At 36.8% G+C, this 19777-nt stretch overlaps 1 protein-coding gene across 1 annotated transcript; it reads left to right on the forward strand.

Annotated features, from left to right (window-relative positions):
- Positions 1-345: 345 nt before the first annotated feature.
- Positions 346-19329, forward strand: LOC111582744 (proline-rich transmembrane protein 2). Its single transcript, XM_023291585.3, has 5 exons — positions 346-488; positions 9931-10197; positions 10887-11176; positions 11819-11951; positions 12057-19329. The coding sequence occupies exons 2-5, from the start codon at positions 9975-9977 to the stop codon at positions 12071-12073; spliced, it is 663 nt and encodes a 220-aa protein (XP_023147353.2). The 5' UTR covers positions 346-488; positions 9931-9974; the 3' UTR covers positions 12074-19329.
- Positions 19330-19777: the final 448 nt, after the last annotated feature.

Genomic DNA, 19777 nt, shown 5'->3' on the forward strand with positions numbered 1-19777 from the left:
AGCTTCTTAATGCTCCTGTTTAAATTAATTTAAGTTAAATTCATTTAAGTTAAATAAATGCAGCCAGTGTGGTGCTTCAGAGTCGGTGAAGCATCGGCAGGACACCACGGGGCTTTTATTATGAAAGTACCGTCAGATGGCGCACACACGCACACGCACACGCACACGCACACGCACACACACACACACACACACACACACACACACACACACACACACACACACACACACACACACACACACACACACACACACACACACACACACACCCCTCCCTCCACGTCTTGCAGTGAAGCTGCAGCAGCAAATCTCTGCATCACCAGAAATCAAAGAGCCACTGCAGCAGATCGACTTCTTTTCCTTCACTGCTTTCTTCTGTCACTTCCTTTTAGTTTATTTATTTTATTTCCAGGTGTGATTGCATCTCGTCGGTGGACTGAAGCTCCTCAGACAGAATGAAGCTGCAGCATCCCGTGGACTAGCACCAGGTAAAGCTGTAGAACATGTGGTGGGTGTGTCGCTGCATCACCTACAGTCCATCTGCAGCCTTTGTCCTGCTGCCATACTCAGGGATCTGCTGCATTTCTGCTGCGACGGTGTGTTTGTGAGGCTCAGACATGTTTCCATGCATCAGTGTGTTTAATTATGTACGGAACGGTTGGAGTCGTGCTGTGTTCAGGATCAGGTCTGTGGCTGTTGGGGTGTTTTCCAGAAGAAGCCGGTTTCTGCATCTTCTTCTACTGTGGAAGGAAGAACAGGAGACGATAATCAGACCAAAGCTGCAGCTTCAGCATCAAAAACATAAAAATATTCCAATCAATGAGCAGCGTGAGAAGCTTTATTCTGCAAAAAACGGGTGTTTTACCATTAAATTACATTCTATTTGGAGAATACTCGGTCTAAAATACTTAAATAGACTCTTGTTCCAGTTATTTTTTAAGATTAACGAGTGAAGCTTTTGTCCAAATCAGTTTAAAAATACTATCAAAGAGACAAAAGCAGAAGATTTTGTTCGTTTATGGGGTTGAAAATTGTCATTTTGAACATCTACTTTAATATTCTAACATCAAAGTAGCTGCAGATTGGTCGACTAAACTGGGTTTGATCACTAGTTAGACTTTAAATAGTAAAAATAGAAATACAGACTGATGTTTTAATAGTTTTTGAGGTTTGTGATGTTTTGTCAAACCAGTAAAAAAAATGCTCAACTCGTTGTGGTTTTACTTTAATCAGGAGAAAAAAATCAAGTCTTCTAGGATGAAATCACCACTCAGACACACAAAGGGATGATTTTAAACAGAGACAATTTGAAAAAGATACGCAAAATGATCACAAAGCATCACAAAACATGGCAAGAGATTAAAACCGACTAAAAGGTGGAAAACCACAACAAAGAGACCCATTAGCATCATAAAGACAAAATCTGACTCAAAACCAACACATAGAGCCACAAAACGGTGAAAAACTGCTACAAAGACGCACAAAAACATCCAAAAGAGAAACTACTGTTTTTTCTTTAACGTTGGTTTAGACTTGTTTAAAAGTTGGTTTTAGACCTGTTTAAAAATGGATTTAAACTTGTTTAAATGTTGGTTTTAGACCTGTTTTAAACTGGTTATAAAAGTTGGTTTAGACTTGTTTTTAGACTGGTTTAGACCATCTTAAAAGTTGGGTTTAGACCTGTATTAAAATGGACTTAAATTGGTTTAAAAGTTGGTTTTAAACCTGTTTTAAGCTGGATTTAAACTGGTTTAACAGTTGGTTGGAGACCTGTTTTAAACTGGATTTAAACTAGTATAAAAGTTGGTTTATACCTGGATTAAACTAGTATAAAAGTTGGTTTATACCTGGTTTAAACTGGATTTAAATTGGTTTATAAGTTGGTTTTAGACCTGTTTTTAAATAGATTTAAACTGGTTTTCCAAGGTGGCTTTAGAGCTGTATGAAACTGGATTTAAACTGGTTTAAGAGTTGGTTTTACACCTGTATTAAAGTGGGTTTAAACTGCTTTAAATGTTGGCTTCACTTTCATTTTGGAGCCTTTTAGACTCCATCATGTTGAGACCAGAACTCTGCTGGTTCTGTTTGTTAGTTAATGAGGTTCTTTACTAGATGTTTGGACTCGATGTTCTGCTGCAGGATGAATTCAGTAATGAAGAAGTAAATAAAGACACTGAAACCTGTTTAGTCCTGAAGACACAAATGAAAACCTGATCAGAGCAACTTCTTATGTTTCAGCACTTTCTGTTTCTGGAGTAAAATTTACTTTTCTTATTCTGAATAGTTTAAACTACAAGAAATAAATCAGTAAAATAGCATTATTGGGACTTGATTTTACACTGGATCTAGAGTGGTTTTTGGGAAGGTTTTAAATGTGGCTTCAGACTGGGTTTAGATTGATTGTAAACTAATTTTTAAATTGGATTTAGACAGATTTTGGGAAGGTTTTGAATGTGGTTTTAGACTGAATTTGGATGTACGTTTGATTTTGGACTGTATTTAAATGGATTTGGTCTGATTTTGGAAAGGATTCAGACATGGCTTTAGATGGAGTTTGAATGTGTTTTTAGACTGGATTTGAACTGGTTTTCGGATGGTTTCAGACGTGGCTTTGGACGTGGTTTTGGACTTGTTTAAGGCTGGTTTTGGACATGGTTTTAGCATTGTTTTTAGACTGGTTTTAAAAGTTGTGTTAGACTGGATTTGGACTTATTTTTAAAATTGATTTGGACTGGTCTGAGAATGCTTCATAGAGGGTTCTAGACTTTTAGACTGGCTTTGGGGTGGTTTTGAGTATGGTTTTTACTGTTGTTTTTCAACTGGTTTTAAAATAGTTTTAGACAGTATTCAAACTTGATTTTAGACTGAATTTGGACTGGTTTGTAGGCTAGATTTGAACTGGTGTTGGGATGACTTTGGACATGGTTTTAGACTTTTTTTTGGACTGGATCATAGACTGGATTTAGACTTGGTTTCAGATTGACTTTGGACTTGTTTTTTGAACTGAATTTGGACTATTTTTGGGGGTTTCCGATTTGATTTTAGACTGGATTTGGACTGGTTTGTAGGCTAGACTTGGAGTGGTTTTGGGATGATTTCAAGCTTGGTTTTAGGCTTGTTTTTAGCCTGGATGTGGACGTGCTTTGGACGTCATTTTTATTGATATATAGACATTTTTATAGATGTTTTCATGGGACATTCGGTCTGAAGCGTCACTTTGGACATTTTGCTGACTGAAATGCTGAAAATCTTTAACATTTTTGTGAAATGTCACAATAGAAGTTCAAGGTTCCACTTTCACGTTATAAAAACTTTATTCACGTTTTATTGATGCTAGAAATTGCTCTTCAAATATTCATCATTCAGCAGCTCAGGCTTCATTCAACTTTTCAGTTCAGTTCAGTTCATGTAGCAACAGATCAGAACATTTCCCTCGAGGTTCTGTTGACGTCGAGTCAGAACCTCTTGAATTTGTCTGTCCTTTCATTCATCAGAGACTCAACATCAGTTTGACCATCTGGACTGAATCTGTATATTACTGCCGACATCAAAAGCAACACGAAGGACATTAATTCAGTTTCCTCTGTTTGTCGTTAGCTTTATGATTAAATGTTCTTGTTTTAGAGAGTTTTCTTTTTACAAGAATTTCTGTCTTAATTTTTGTAAACTTGTCATATTTTGTACAAGAAATCATCTTAAATTTTTTTACAAGGAATCTGTCTTACTTGTTTGAGAGACTTGTATTTATTTTGGAGATTTTTTTTCACATGTAAACAAGAAACTTATTGGGTTTTTTTCAAAAAAATCTTTTCTTAATGAAACTGTATTTATTTTTTGTTTTGTGACAACCTTTTTTCAAATATTTTAATGAGGAATTATTTTTCTTATTTTTTAGGAGACTTTTTTCCATATTTAAACAAGAACTTCATGTTTTCTACAGGTTTTGCAAAAACCTTTTTAGCTTCATGAGACACATGCTGTAATATATATTTTAATGTTTTATCTTTATTGAAGAAAAGTTTACATTTCCAAGAATTTTTTTCTTTTTTAAATGTAATGTTATATATTTGTGAGCCATGTTTAAGTTGAAGAGACTTTTTCCCTTTTTTTAATTAGAAATATTTTTGATTTATTACAAGAAACTTTTTACAAGATTTCTTCTTTTTTATAAGATTTTTTCTTACATTTCTGAGGTTTTTTTTTTTTTAAACTTTTGTAATTCATCAGTCATGTGATTTCTGTTGGACTTTCTATTGCTGTTTTAAAACCAGAAGAAGTTTCTGATTATCTTGTTTTAACATAAAGACAGAAATTCTACTACGTTTCCCAGGATACATTTCACCAACAAACATCCAATCAGCTTCCAGTCCTGCTCTGAATTTGGTAACTATGGCGACATGTTTTGTTCATGGTAGCAAATATTGTTATTGGCTTCTTCTCCATAGCAACGGCAGCAGAGGCTCATGGGTATTTCAGTGATTAGAGAGCAAATAATTCAGACTGATGAGATCCAGAGTTTGATCTAATTATCAGGAAACACGACGGAGGGCAAACGCCTGCTGCTGCTTTACAAACCTGAAATAAAGATGTTTTTAGAAGCTGCAGTGAGATTTTACAGCAGCTTTAAAAATACCTCCAACATACAGAATAGAAACTCCTGATGTGAATCCCTTCCTGTTTTGTTTTTGTTTTACAGCATAAAAATAAAAGAGAAAAACATAAAAGAGAATAATGTGATTCTGATGGAAAATCTCCAATTTAAGTAGAGATGTTGGAAACACGATGAGTTCAAGGCCTAGTGGAAAGTTGAAAATCTGAAGATCCTTGGTGACTTTTTGTATATGAAGATGATTTATGAGTTAAATGAGACTAAACTGAGACATGTAGGTATATAAAAATATAACTTTTAAGCGGAAATTTTGGAAGCATGATGCATTCATGGCCCAGGGGAAAGTTCCTATAATATTTGGCCTAGAAGTCTGAAACTTGACACAGGTGTTGTAGAGAAGATGTAGAAGGTTTGTGGTGATTTTTAAACTTCTGGCATAAAGCGTTTTTGAGTTGTTGTCATTTAAATACAAATTTTTCCAATGGAGCCACATGACACACAATACATTGAAGGACCACTGGAAAGTTAAAAATCTGACGACTCTGTCTATCTTTACGGTTTGTCACTAATAAACGGTGTCATTTTGGTGATTTTACTTTATAGAAGACATTTCTTTCAAACCCACTGGTGGGATTTGGAGTCCAGAGTTAAACTATTGCTTCACATGAACTGGTTCGACTTTTCATATTTAAATCTTTTGGTCTGTAGCTCCCATAATGTTTGGCCTAGAAGGCTGGAATTACACACAAGTACTGTAGAGAAGATGTAGAAAGTTTATGGTGTTTTTTAAAGTTCTGGCATAAAGCATCTTTGAGTTACTGTCATTTAAATATGACTTAATCTTTCTCATGGTACCACACAGCACGCATGATGTGTTCACAGACGATTGGAAAGTTGATGTTTTTACAGTTTCTGGCTGATAAATGGAGTAATTTTGTAGATTTTATTTTAGAGATAACATGTTTATCAGACCCAGCTGTTGGCTTCAGGGTTCAGATGGTTTCTAAAAGACTAAACAGATTAGTTTAATGGTGTTTTTGTGTATAAAGATCTCAAAAAAGTGAAATGAGGTGAATAAATCAGGAGTTTTTGGCTGTTTGTGTGTCCTGCTCTCTGCAGTCGTATCGTGTAACTGCAGAAACACTGAACTCAGCGGTCGCATTAAAGCGTCGCTGCAGTGTTTCAGCCTCGAGGGACCTGAACGCAACCACTCATCAGTCCAGCTCGTTACTGCAGCTTCTATCCCAAACCTGATAGGATCAATGATTCTGTCCTGATCGATCGGTTTATAGCAGATCAAACTGCAGCTCTCAGATAGATGAGGATCAGTTAAAGCTTTAAAAACACAAAGACTGTGTTCAAAATATGCTGTAAAAAATAGTCACAATCTGGCGGCAGGAAAATAACATTGAAAAAATGTCTTGTTTTTGGCCCTTAGTGTGATGTTTTGATTGTTTTTATGTATCTTTTTTCTCATTGTGGTCAATGAGTCAGTTTTTGTCATTTTGTATCTCTCTTTTCCTGTTTTTGGGTGTCGTTATTTTCATTTTGTGACATTGTGTGTCTGTTTTTTGCTGTTTTGTCCTCATCTTTGTAATTTTTTTTCTTCTGTTTTGTGTTGATTTGTGTGTCTTGGGGTAAGTTTTCTCTCCTTGTAGTCCTTTTGTTTGTTGCTTTGCGTCTTACTTTTTTCGTTTTATATCTCGTTTTTCTTTCTTGTGTCTTTTTTTGCTTTGTGGCTAGATTCAGGCATTTTGTATGAAATATCTCTATGTACTTCAAGGGCCTGGAACTCTGGAAATGTTCATAGTATGAAGGTAAAACTCATGAACCATGAATAAAGTTATTGTAGATAAAGAACCAGGAAGCTCAGGTTGATTTTCTTGGAGTTTGTGAGTTTTATTCCGGCAGTTCTGCTTGTATTCAGATTGTTTCTTTAATAACTTCCCTGATATCAGTCGATGCGAGTCCTGAGATTTAATCGAGCAGAGACGATATTAAAAACCTGAGCTCTGTAATGAAAGAATGTTATTGCATTTTTCTGCCTCACCGTCAGAAACCAACCAGGCTGAAGTCTGAGGTGTTTGAAATCAGAGATGTTCCAGAGAAAACAGCTGAGTTTGGCTTTCTCTGTTAATTCACAGAAAACACATGAAAACTGGACTTGAAGTGTTTTTAGTAGGTTTTCTGCAGCTTTTGATTGTATCAGTTTATCATTTTACGTCAGTTTGGTTTGTCTTTGGGACAGTTTTTTGTCACTGAGGTCATTTAGTTCATCATTTTTCATCTCATTTTTCCTGTTTTGTGACATTCTGTGTCTCGTTTTTATCCTTTCATGTGATGCTGTGATTATTTTTACGAGTCTTTGAGACAGTTTTGTCTCTTTGTGATATAAAACTAAGATCTGTCCCATAATATTGGTGCTCTGAGTTGGTTTCTTTGAGGTCTCTGCTTTGTGGCTCTTTTTTCTTGTTTTGTATCTCATTTTTCTTGTTTTGTATTTCGTTTTTCTTGTTTTGTATTTTGTTTTTCTTGTTTTTTGTCTCGTTTTTCTTGCTTTGTGGCTTGTTTTTCTTGTTGTATCATAATATTGATGCTCTAAGTTGGTTTGTTTGAGGTCTCTGCTGTAGAACTGTGGAAACAAAACAGTTTTGTAATCACAGCTGTTTCAGAGAAAACAGCTGAGTTTGGCTTTCTCCATTAATTCACAGGATTAAATAGTTCTGTTTTGCCTCTTCAGGAGGTTTTCTGCAGCCGTTGGTTGTGTAAGATCTCCTCCCTGTCAGGATTTCCAAACACGCTTCTGGTTTGAGCTGCAGCCAGTTAACGGACCTCGAGGTGGAAATCTTCATGAAATATTGAGCCGTCTCCTCCGACAGCTTATCTAACAGCTGAAACTATGACACCGATGCTTCAGAAGCATCCCGAAGAAGAAGAAAATATTTTTATAAAACAGATCTGCGGCGGCATCTGTGTGGGCTGATTCCAGTGACTCAACACTTTCTTGCCGCTCAGGTTTTCTGGCTCACGGTTCTTCCTGTAGGCGGATTCGTTTTAAAACTGGTCGCTGCAGGAGTTCGGACCAAACGCCTCCATGAAATATAAAGACCATGAAATCAATCGTGTAATTTATCCGCCACTGAGAGGGAATATTAAGCCATCAGTCATTACTCTGTGGCTGTAATTACAAATGAGTTAAAGCGATTTAGTGCTGCAGAAACGTCTCAGATCACAGAGTTGTAGCTTAAAAGCTGTTGAGATCTGAGATTTGCTTTTGTTTAATACACCAGTAAACAAACAATAGGCAGAATCATTTCTATCAATTATTCTGCAATTTGTCACTAATAATTAAATTAAAAGATGTATTTAACAAGTCTTTTAGGCCATTTAGACAAGTTCAAAGTTATTTTTGGACTAATTTTGGGCAGGTTTTAAGCAATTTTGAACTGATGTTGAGTAGTATTAATTAAGCTTTCAAATCAATTTGGACAGATTTCAGTAATTTTAGGCACATTTCAAGTCATTTTAGACCAATTCTATAATTTTTGAAAAAGTTTTGGTCATTTTCAACAAATTTTTAATGAATTCTGGACAGGTTTTGAGTCATTTCAGTAGGTATCAAATAATTTAGACAAATTTTGAGTCATGTTTGAGAAATATTTAGTCAATTTATCCGATGTTTAATTGACTATAATTAATGAACTAACCAATAAATAGCTGTTCTGGTTAGCTGGCATTAACTACATTTAGCTTTTGATCACGTTTCAAGTCACCTGAAAACTAAAACTGTCCATGATAATAGAAATACCAATAAAGGTGCGACAATTAATCGATTTGTTGTCAACTGTTTACATTTGTTGGATAACTATTATGTTTGCGTATTTTTTTAAAGAAAAAGAAGTAAAATTCCCAAATTTTAACTTTAAAAAGTAACTACACCTTTGGCATCAGAAGCTAGTTTTGCTTTTTTTTTTTTTTTTTTTTTAGCAGAAATAACTACAATAGTTGTCAACTATTAAATTAATCACCAATTATTTCTATAATTTTTTTTTTGTCTGGTTCATTTTTTTGAAGGAAAATGTTTTTAAAACCATAAGAAGACACAACTCATGATTTGACTGCAAAGATGCAAAACAAAAGTTAAAAAAAAACATAGACTAAGATGCAAAATGAACAGTAAGGGATAAAAGTAAGAAATAATACGACTCTAAAGAAAAACAAGTGATGCAAAACAACTACAAAATGAAGCTGAAGTACATAAAGACATTCAAACTGCAACTACTAATCCACTAGTTTTCGACTACAAATTAATCTCAAACTATTTCAGTAATTGATTGATTAGTTTGAGTAATTTTTTCAAATAAAAACAGTCCAAAATCTGTGATTGCAGCTCTTTCAGTCTGAATATTTTCTGGTTTCTTCCCTTCACTACGACAGTAAGTTGAACATCTTTGGCCAAAACAAGGTTTGAGGGAACTCTGATCCACATTTTTCACCATTTTCTGACTTTAGAGAGCAAACAGCAAACAGAAAATAACTGACCGATTAATCAGCAATGCCAATAATCATTAGACGCAGCTCTAAATACCAAAATAACGTATAAATGTAGATGCAGAGGATTCCAAAAGTTTCGTGATGCACCGGACCTCCGCAGTCCGCATCGAATTTGCATAAAGTAGAAGTCTACTTTATGCAAATGAGCTGTGGCCTGCTCCGGGGAGATGCACTGAATCGCAGCTCGAAACAAGCCACAACTGGACCAGTATGCAACGCGGTACATTTCACATAGACAATGAATGAGATGCGGGAAATTACAGGATCTAGAGGACACATACCTTTACTAATTTGGTTATCAGGATTCATCATGTTGACATTTATTTCTGCATTAGCTCAAGTTTAAAAACACTGCATTGTTTGATCCTCACCACAAGAAATGCTTCAAAATGCAGCTGAATTACGCGCCGCTTGCAAACAGTGGGTTATTATTATCATCTATTCAATTATAGGAATGCTGTCACAGTAAACTTTAGTTTGTTATGAATAAGCAACATGTGACTGGAAACCTTTAACTGCCACAGAAGTCTTTGTCATGGGGCCCGTTGCTAGCTAAACCCCCACAATTCTCTCTGCTTACCAAGTCAGAACTACCTGTAGTCTTTTGTAAAGCTTTAGCCACACATCTCGGCCTGTATATGTCTATTGCTGTAGCTACTGAAAGAAGCAGAGGAGGTCCAACAATCAGTCAGTTGCTAATCCAAACTATCCCTCAGCAAGTTTTAAGACAGGATCCTGACTGCTTCCATCTCTTTAATCCCTTTCAGAGCGAGTCTTGCCTTCAGCTTCGTCACTTCGTCTGCACCGACCGATGGCCACCAGTCCCAGCGCCCAGCAGCCCAGCAGCATGGAGGAGCCCCAGCAGCCAGATCAGCCAATCAGCATGCAGCCGGATGGAGAAGCTGCTGCCTCAGCTGTGACATCACAACCGACCAGCGCCGAGCAACAAACCCCACCCACGGCAACGGACGCTCCGGAGAGCAAACAAGCAGAGATGGACCACCTGACAGTGATCAGTGACGCCATGGAGACCAGTAAATACAACACAAACAGTCCGAATGCTCCAAGTAGAATCACTTCTTTAGTAGATTCTCAATGTCACCTAACTATACTGTATTATCTACAGTAGTTGGTTGAGTCCCTTTATCCATTCTTCAGTCACAACCTGAGACAGCAAACTGTCAATGTACTAGTCGAGCTACGTTTACGTTAGTTTTATAGTGATGAACAGATTTATACAGCAGACGTAAGTGGCTAAAATTAGTTTTCTATTTAGGACTTGCTCAAATAACACTTTCAACCCCAAGTGTAAATTGAAGGATTCATGGATTGGACATCAATATCCAGATCACACTTCTTAAGCACACAACTTAAGACTCGTTGCTCCTTCGTGTCAAACCTGACAAGGAGGGTGGTGTATCATACTGAATCTTAAACTGTTTTTGTTTGCAGAAATATCTCAAAATATACAGTAGCTTGTTGTACCCAATCACATATTTAAACAGTATTTTGAGAATAAGACTTATTCTTATTTTCTAGTTTCCTTTATGAATGACTCCTGTGCAAAATACCAGAACCAGCCATTTTATCTCTAAGCTACGTCTGAAATCCTGCTGAAGACACAAATCATTTATAAGCAGCTCGCTAGTTTTTAGCAAATGTCACTGAAACAGGAGGAAGTTGTGTATTCGTTTACACTGTTGGTGTTTTTCTCATCGTCCAGGTAACGGCGTCGTCCCGGCGATAGCCGATTTGTCCCCCACAGCGTCCTCTGTGTCGCCCACGCTGCACGCTAAGCCAGGCGGCCACGCTAACGGCCGGCATCGCTTGGGCAGCCGGTCCGGCTCGGTGGCGGCGGGCTCCCCGAGGCCGTCGCTCACCCGCCAGCCCAGCGCCATCACAGAGGCCGCTGTGGACGGATCCAAGCCCAGGGACTACCTGATCCTCGCCATCCTGTCCTGCTTCTGTCCATTGTGGCCCATCAACATCGTAGCGCTCACCTTCTCCGTGATGGTACGACTGTTAAAGCTTCAAGTTAGCTGTTAGTTTGAGTTTATGAAGGAGCTGGCTAACATGCTAGCAAAAGCGGCAAGCATCCCATTGAAGCATTGTTTACAAACTGATGAAAAATCTGATATTTTCTTTCATTTTACTTTGATTTTGGTCTCCACCACCTCCTACTTGGCTCATTTAGCTGCTAAATTTATTCAGAAACACCAAGACTGAACCAAATTGGAAATGTGTGGCAAAGCAAAATTAACGAATTTAAGTTTGGAACTGAAATTCTCACATTTTAATAGTGAACCACCCTAACCAAAAAAGTGAAAGCTGTTGAGTCGATGCAAGAAAAAACAGTTAGCAATCAAGCTAACAAGGCGGCTAAGCCTGGAGAGCATCTTCCTGCCTGGCTAGCATATTAGCAGGTTGCTGATACTGCAATATTTATATTTTTAACTATGACATAATCTTTAATATAAAAAGATATTGATAAATGTGCTACAATTTCTTGAAGTACTTTATTTAGGAATGTACAGTTTTGTATTTTGTCCAGTATGCCAGTGTTTTGAAACTATTTTTTTCCAGACAACAAAGTGTGGTTTCATTGACTAAGTCTTACTGTGGATCCTGATTTAATCATATTTTGCTTCTGTTCAGTCCCGAAACAGCCTGCAGCAAGGCAACATAGATGGAGCTCGCCGTTTGGGCCGCAATGCGATGGTACTGTCCGTCGTCTCCATTTTAGGAGGAATCGCCATCATCGCTGCCGCTATCGCCCTCAACTGGGGATGTAAGTAACACCTGACTTCAACGTGCTTAAGACTTGTATTTGTTTTTTTTTTTGGGTTATTTTGGTGATGTTAAATGTAAAACTACTGTCTTTATCTCTCTCCAGTGATTTTAAAATCTTGATTCAAATCACTGGTACGAACTTCACAACAACATCCCACCGACACCACACCGTTCTCAAAGCACTATCGTTCTCAAGCGCCTGCACCGGATGAAAACTACTAAAAATCTGTTCTTTGCTGTTGTTTCTTGCTGCACGACGAGCATGGTCTGCCTGACGCTCTACCTCCGACCAACCAACCCGACACTGACGCCTCATTCTGGGGCAGGAGAGAAGGAACCATCTCATTCTGTGGTAGCAGCTTATCTTCTCCTCGGACTGCTTTCTCCCAGCAGTGAACAAGTGTTGTCATGGAAATAAGCATCTGTCTCTATGGAAATGGAATTACTCTGATCTCTAAAGCAGCCTCCGAGCCACAGGAGCGAACTGGGAGGACGTGGTTTTTATGTTTTGATGCCAAAAAAAAGTAGAAACTTGGTCTCAGCTGAACTGAAACTGTGAGATGCTGCTGCTGACAGTTTAATGCGAACTGAAGAATTGTTTTTATTGCAAAGGAAGGAGGACAAACAAAGATGGAAGCGCCATGAAGTCACACCTTTGTACTGACACCTTCACCGTCGCATTCACCGTTTATTTTGTTGGTCTTTGTCAAGAAACGAAGCATGAAATCAGCTCCAGCATCTGCTACACTAACTATTCATAACCTGTGTCTACAAAATCAATCACAGACACTCCTCTTTCCTGCTGTATTTGCAGACAGTAAACATACCACAGACACTCTTCTTTCCTACTGTTATTACAGACAGTAAACACACCACTAACCTCTACTTTTCTACTGTTGTTACAGTGAATTTACCACAGACTGTCCTGCAGTTATTACAGACAGTGAACTCACCACAGATTCAGCTGTATTTGATCTTCTCTGACCGCAGTGTTTCCATCTAATGGACACTGACTGACTGGCATTTTCACTTTATTCTCAGTGATCTCTTGGCTTTCTATTCATTTGGGTGGTTTAGGTTTCACCGCACTTCTCCACTCTGAGTGTTCATGGTCTCATGTAAGATGGATCAATTATTCCCTCTGCAGCCTTTTAATTTAAACCTCCTGTTCCTCCACAGGAAGCTAATGGCCTCTTATCATAAAGCACAGAGACTTTTATTGTGGTCAGCGTTTGGGTTGTCCAATAACTCCCGAAATGACCACCCTCCTCTAGTCCTAAACCAGTTTCTGGTCCAGTATCAATATTCATACAAGGCTGAAGTTGTCCCAACTGCACACGACACAATAACTGCACTGTATTAGACACTAGCTGCCACACAAAGCTGTTTTTGTAGGTCGTGTAAAAGAAAATCACACTATTCTTCAACCAAACGAGATCTTAAGCAAACATTCAATATTTTATAGGTGGGTAGATTTCCACTCATGTTATCCACAAGAACATGAGGGGTCTGAGTAGTCTACAACAACCTACAAGCTCACAAATTTAGGTTTCATCAAAGATTGCACTCAGAGCATTCCATACTGCAGAATGATCTGATGTAAAGTTTGTCATCGGAGGTTGAAGGCAGGGTTCTTTACGGGTTTTATGTATTGTCTATTTTATTGTGTGCAGTCCAAGTGCTACAAGGGTCCTATCTCTTGCACATGCGTGACCTTCTACATTTTTTTGACAGTGGTGCCCATAAAGGGCATCTTGAAAACCATTTTTCTGTGTTGGGAGCTTTGGTAGACAAACATAAAATAGCACTTGTCAATAGATTGATCTTTGAAAAACTAATGTTGACAGAACTTCAGAAAACAAAAATGAGTTCCAAATATTTCAATGTTCTAACTGGATTTCAATCCACCAGATCTAGACATCATTCTTTGTGTAGTGCTATCTGCAAATAAGTGAAGATGTACAATCATCATCATCAAAAGCTTCAATGTTCTGTCAAGTTTAATGTGTGGAGCTGACATTTTAATACTTTATTTTTGGTTAATTTGATAAGTAGTGTGCTGAAGATGCCAACCTGCTGCAGATGTGTAGAAATAAGGTGTCCTGAAAACCATTTTTTTTAAGTGTCAGTAGCAGTTAATTGGAAATATTTGCCAGTTTCGCTATAAGAGTGAATAGCAAGCTATGTTAATGCCACAAATGTTCCCACATCACTCAGAATATTTTATTTCGGATATTCCAATCAGCTACAAATGGTACATTTTTATCATGTCTATAGCAACTGTGGGTAAAACCAGCTGCATTGTCTGGACTCTACAACAGATGTTAGCTCAGCTAGCTAGCTAGTATGATCTTGATCATTAAATCATCATTACATCATTAAACTACAGACTACCACAATGAGGGATTTTTTTCCTTATATATTGGAGCCCTGTGAGCATTACATTGTGTTTAATTTTTACTTAGTTCTGGCATGCATCCTACACGAACCCGCTACATGTCAAACTGGGTTAAAATTAGTGCTTTGTTGGGACACGACTTCAGCATCTTAATACTTATCAAAGCCCTAAGCACTAAGGTAAACGTTTTTATCCAATGAAAGCTAATTTACAGCAAACAGAGCCACAGATTTTCTGTTTTGATTGTATTTCTCTCTTGTTTGAGTGCCAGAAAAAGTACTGACTTTGACTGATTCTGCATTTAGTTTAATTCTTTCTCATTCAGAGTTTACTGGCTGATTAACTTGATTTTTTTTTACACAGAAAACTTATCACAGCTTCCTCTTTGGCCCATTTGTGTTGAGCGCTAATGGACACTTTGTGGACAGATGGTTTCAGGGGGAACTTTGAGGAAGTAAGCTGTTGTTCTGGAACTTAAATCAGCCCTTCGTCTCCTATAACCCATGCATGTTTACAGTATTTATTACAGAATGCTTTTACAAAAGACTGTAGCCTCATTTAGCAGGACAGCTAACTGAGTAGCACTTTGTAAATAAATAGTATGAGAAAGTAAAGATATCCCCTTCTTCTCTTCGTTATGAAGACCTGCAGTCAACTTCCCGCCAAAAATGCACTGTTGGTGTTTTTAGCGGGTAAATAGTGCATCCTTGGATGGTCATGTTTTTCAAGTTTGGACGTCTAACTTCAGTGCTTTCATGTGCTTCAAGTCAGAATATGGGAATGACATGGAAAAGAAGATGGGATAGATTTTTTCCTTAGAGCAATTAAACAACACATCAGTAGTTGGTTCCAAAATTGGCGGGAAAACAAAAAGAGCGGTTACAAGCTAATACCAACCTGAAAATTCAATGTTAGACATAAAAATTGATACGTAATTCGGGCTGATTACTGCAGCCAAAAGATTTCATAATGTCTATAAGAAATTAATTTAAACAAAATATAATGCTGCTAGTCAAATTCATCTTTAACTTTGTTCACTGTGTGTTTTTTGCAGGCAATTTACATTTAAATATAAGTGCAGGGAGACGAAGAGAATCTGTAACTCATCTCTACATTACTGGCGCTGGATTATTTACTCCATTCTCCTATGCAAATAATTAACATTACATCAAATTAACATTTTTGAATATCATGGTTTGCATCAGTAATCAAAAGCAGGAAAACAATTACTTTTGTCCCCCATATTTTGTCAAGTATGAAGCTGGTAACGACATAAAAAAACTCACAAGGACATGCTAGAAAAAATTATGAAATGCAGTTAGCGTCATCACAATAACATAATCACTCATAATTCATATTAAACTTTGTCTCTTTTTTGGCAAATTAATTACACTGAAAATACAAATTATAGGAAGATGGTGATTATTTACAAATTCATATATGCTTTATTAACACAATTATTGTTAATACTGGGGCGTTAAAACACCGTTAAATATAACACGAATGTGAGGCTTAAATCTTACGTTTTTTTGTTTGTTTGTTTTTTTTTTTACGGCCAACTAAACTTTTACTTGTAAATTATGTCAGCAAATCGGAAAATTTTTGCGAACGTACAAATAGTCCCCAATTGAAGTTTTTACCCATCTGGAAAAAATTTTGATCATTCTGACAGCACATGAATGCTTTATGAGTTTGAGTCGTACTTTTGAAGCATTTTGGACCAATCAGAGTGTAGAGGTGAGCTCAGGTGAGGTTAGGTGAGGTCAGACTCACAGGTGGGGGAGGAGGGGAGGAATCTTGTGATGCTGCGTTCGTGTCATGTGGGACAAATGTTGGCATTCATGTCATCCAAACACCTTGTCCATTAAATTAATTTCAGTGAGGCAAGTCAGCCATCTTTGTTTTCAGACACCTCCATGCTAATTAGCACAAAGTTTGATATATAGGACCTTTTTCCAGCCGTGCTGACGTGAATGATGCTTGCAAATCGCAATTCCAATAACTTCGATTTGACATGAACGCAGCATAAAGTCCACCTCCGTCTGTTCACCACCCTCCTGTACTGTATGTAGCATGCCTGTTTACTAATCACTTTATGCAAAAAAAAAAAAAAAAACAGAAAGAAAAAAGTTCCGGCTCGATGTCAGTATGAATGCTAGCTTTTCAGATTTTTGCCGCGGTCGTGGACTTGTACACGGTTGTGTATGGACTTTGCTTGTGCTACCTCTCAGAGTTGCCTACAGTGTTTTTATGACATGGTCTGATGATTTGAACTGACTGTTAAATCTCTCGTGCTTCTGTTGTTGTTCTGTTTTTCACTACAAACGTTATAATTATGATATCAACATGCAGGGTTTTTGATTGTCAACACACAAATCTACACGTTCACTCATCTGTAATTCAACTGGCACAAGTTGTGTAAATAGAAAAACCTCGAAAGTAAATATCTCAACAGAAAACTGCCAATAACGAGCTGTCTTACGGTGAGAAATGAGACGTCCTGAATTTTGTAATTCGCATTTATGAGAGATTAAGATTGAAAGTTTACAATATTTAAGCAGTCAACCAGCTTTTTAAAAAACATTTAGCGGTATTTTAAAGTCCACAGTGAACAGACAGTGCCTTGTTTTCCAGTGGGGGGTTTTAAGAGCTAATGCTAACACAAAGTGACAAAAACTAGCAAAATGTGCTGTGCTAAAAAAAAAAAAAAAAAAAAAAAATTCCTTAAACCAGCCCAGTTGAGGAATTATGTTTGATTATGCACCACAGATGGAAAAATCAGGGCTAAATGAGATGCTGTGACCAGATTTTGAAAAATGTATTAGCTAGCTTCACTGAGATGTTAGCTTGATGTGAAGAATTTACACGGAGTGAAATGAAATTTGTTTGCTTTTTTAAATCCAAACTACAAAAAGAAGCTTAGCTTCAGCTGGAAGTAGGAAATAATCCTTAGCTGACTACCTAGCTAGCAAGAAATCAATGGTTTTTCCAAGAGATAGCAAGAAGTTACATCTTAAATTAGTGTGTTAGCTTAGCATTTACACATCAATGAGTCATTTTCAGGCACTCTGAATTTTAAAATACACAAAAGATTAATTTGAACAGTTTACACACTTTTGAAAAGCTGACAACAGGAATAAGTTCAGGATAAGTTTAGCCTAGCTTAGTACAAAGACTGGAAGTAGGATGTAGCTGTTAGCTAGCTACCTGGCAAGCTGGAAATACACCTTTGCTGCAAGAGATAAAAATAACAATCGTAAATTAATGTTAGCTTAGCATTCAAAAATACCAAAATATACTTCTCAACTCTGCCTTATTCTTAAGATATATTTGAATAATTTATATGTTTGAATTTGTTTTAGGTAGATTTTTTTTGTAAAGCCCAGACTATAGAAAGAAGTTCAGGATTTGTTTAGCCTATCTTAGCACCAAGAGTGGAAGTAGAATGTAACTGTCAGCTAGCTACCTGGCTAGCCACAAATCCATTTCCCAACAAGAGGTTACAAAAGATAATATGTTAGTGTTAGTTTTGTATTCAAATATACAAAAATACTTTGTATAATCTAAAGTTATGTAGATAAATTTGAACAATATATATTTTAATCTGAAGACAATTGAAAAAATAAATTACAGAAAGAAGTTAGATGTGTTCAGCCTAGCTTAGCACAACAGCCAAAGTTGGGTAACTGTTTGCTAGCTAGCTAGAAGTCCACTTTTGCTGTAAGAGGTAAGAAAAATAAGAGGTTAAATTAGCTTTGTTTGAATCAAAAACTACTTCTCAACTACGCAAAATGCTGCAGATGATTTAAACGAAAGTTTAAAAAATTGATATTTAGAAAAATTCTGAACAAAGCCCAGGATGTGTTTAGCCTAGCTTAGCAAAAAGACTCAAACAAGGAGACAGCTAGCTATTCAGCCAGCTAGAAAGCAAATTGTGAGTTTAGCATTTAAATGTCATTGTCATTTTTAAACCATCTGTAGTTGGTGACACTTTACATGAAAAATAGCTTTAGCTTTGCTTAGCACAAAATAGACTGAAAGTAGAGGCCAACTGTTAGCTAGACAGGAATTCCACCACTGTTGCAAGAGATAGCAGAAAAAATACAGGGTAAACTAGCATGTTAGCTTAGACAGTAAAGAATTAACACATGTAAAATTAAAGTTTAGCCATAGTCTATAGCATTTAAATATCACAAAGCCTCAAAAAAAAAAAACACATGGAGTCCAACATGTGTTCAGCAGATAAATTCCAAAAAACTTTATAGAATCCTCAAATCTAAATGATAAACTTTAAATTTAAAACCAAGATTCTTTGACAGACTTTAAATAGGTTAAATGTTTGATGCTATTCTGTTCATTCAAACTTTGCTCAATGAATTCAAGAGCCGAAGTTAATAATTGCTGTGTGTAAAATGTGTTATTTTGTGGTCTGTGAAAACAATATTAGAGATAATTGAAGGAGACTAAATAGTTTTCATTGAAAAACACTAAAACCTTCCACAGGACGTCTCATTTCCAGCCCATTTCCTGTACAGGCTGTAAAGCTGCTGCATTTCATTCATTCACTTCAACACCTTCAGTTGTCGTTTTTTCTGCTCTTCTTTCTCATTTCTGTTTCTTTTGTAAAAGCTCTTTGGACACCTGATCTTTGTATTTTTATATTTCTAATCTCATTCTCTGGATCTTTTTGTATTTTCATGGTAACTTCCTGTTTGTAACGCTCAGTATAACCTGCTTCCTGCCTGCTTTTCTAAAACAGCGAGTTGTGGAGGATGTTTGTTAGCATGTCGACCGACTTCATTAAGTCCTCTCTTGGTATCGATCGCCGTCTCCTGACACTTTGTGCCTGTGCATGCCTTAAAGTGACTGCTGAATGACTATGGGTGTTCACAATACATTTATCAAAGACACCGTTTATCTTGACTACTGATGTTGAGTATTTGATCATGTTTGAAGGGAATAAATCCGTTAAATACGAGTTTATCCGAGTCTGATTCTGATTCTTGCTGAAGGATTACTGAAAATATGACTCATCACAGCTTGGTTTAATGACTAATTATTCTGGAGATCTCTTTAGAAGCTTCTAAAAACATTTTATTTTAACTCATTCCTGGGAATTTGTAGTTTTGGATCCAGAATAAGAAGACAGTCTTTATAAGAAGCTATTTTACTGTCGTTTCAGAAAAATATGTGTATGAATTCCACGTTAACCTGTATTTTAGACACATAGCTTTTTTTAAAAATGCAAAACTCACATTTTTTTCATCAGTTATTGAGCAAAAATGATCTTATAAAAGGTCTAAATTTTGTATTTTTATCTCATAGTTTTGACTTAGTAAGTCCACATTTTGATTTTTCATCACATCTTTTTAAATTTTAAGAAACCATTTCAATTTACCGTGAATATCTTACAACAATAAACTTAA

The sequence above is a fragment of the Amphiprion ocellaris genome, chromosome 19 (genome assembly GCF_022539595.1).
Source record: "Amphiprion ocellaris isolate individual 3 ecotype Okinawa chromosome 19, ASM2253959v1, whole genome shotgun sequence".
Classification (NCBI taxonomy): domain Eukaryota; kingdom Metazoa; phylum Chordata; class Actinopteri; family Pomacentridae; genus Amphiprion; species Amphiprion ocellaris.

Excerpts from the sequence above, each read along its gene's own strand:
- LOC111582744 (XM_023291585.3), top strand. The coding sequence starts at position 9,975 with ATGGCCACCAGTCCCAGCGCCCAGCAGCCCAGCAGCATGGAGGAGCCC. Across the intron at positions 10,198-10,886 it reads CAGTGACGCCATGGAGACCA|GTAACGGCGTCGTCCCGGCG; the intron begins GTAAATACAACA and ends CTCATCGTCCAG. Across the intron at positions 11,177-11,818 it reads CGCTCACCTTCTCCGTGATG|TCCCGAAACAGCCTGCAGCA; the intron begins GTACGACTGTTA and ends GCTTCTGTTCAG.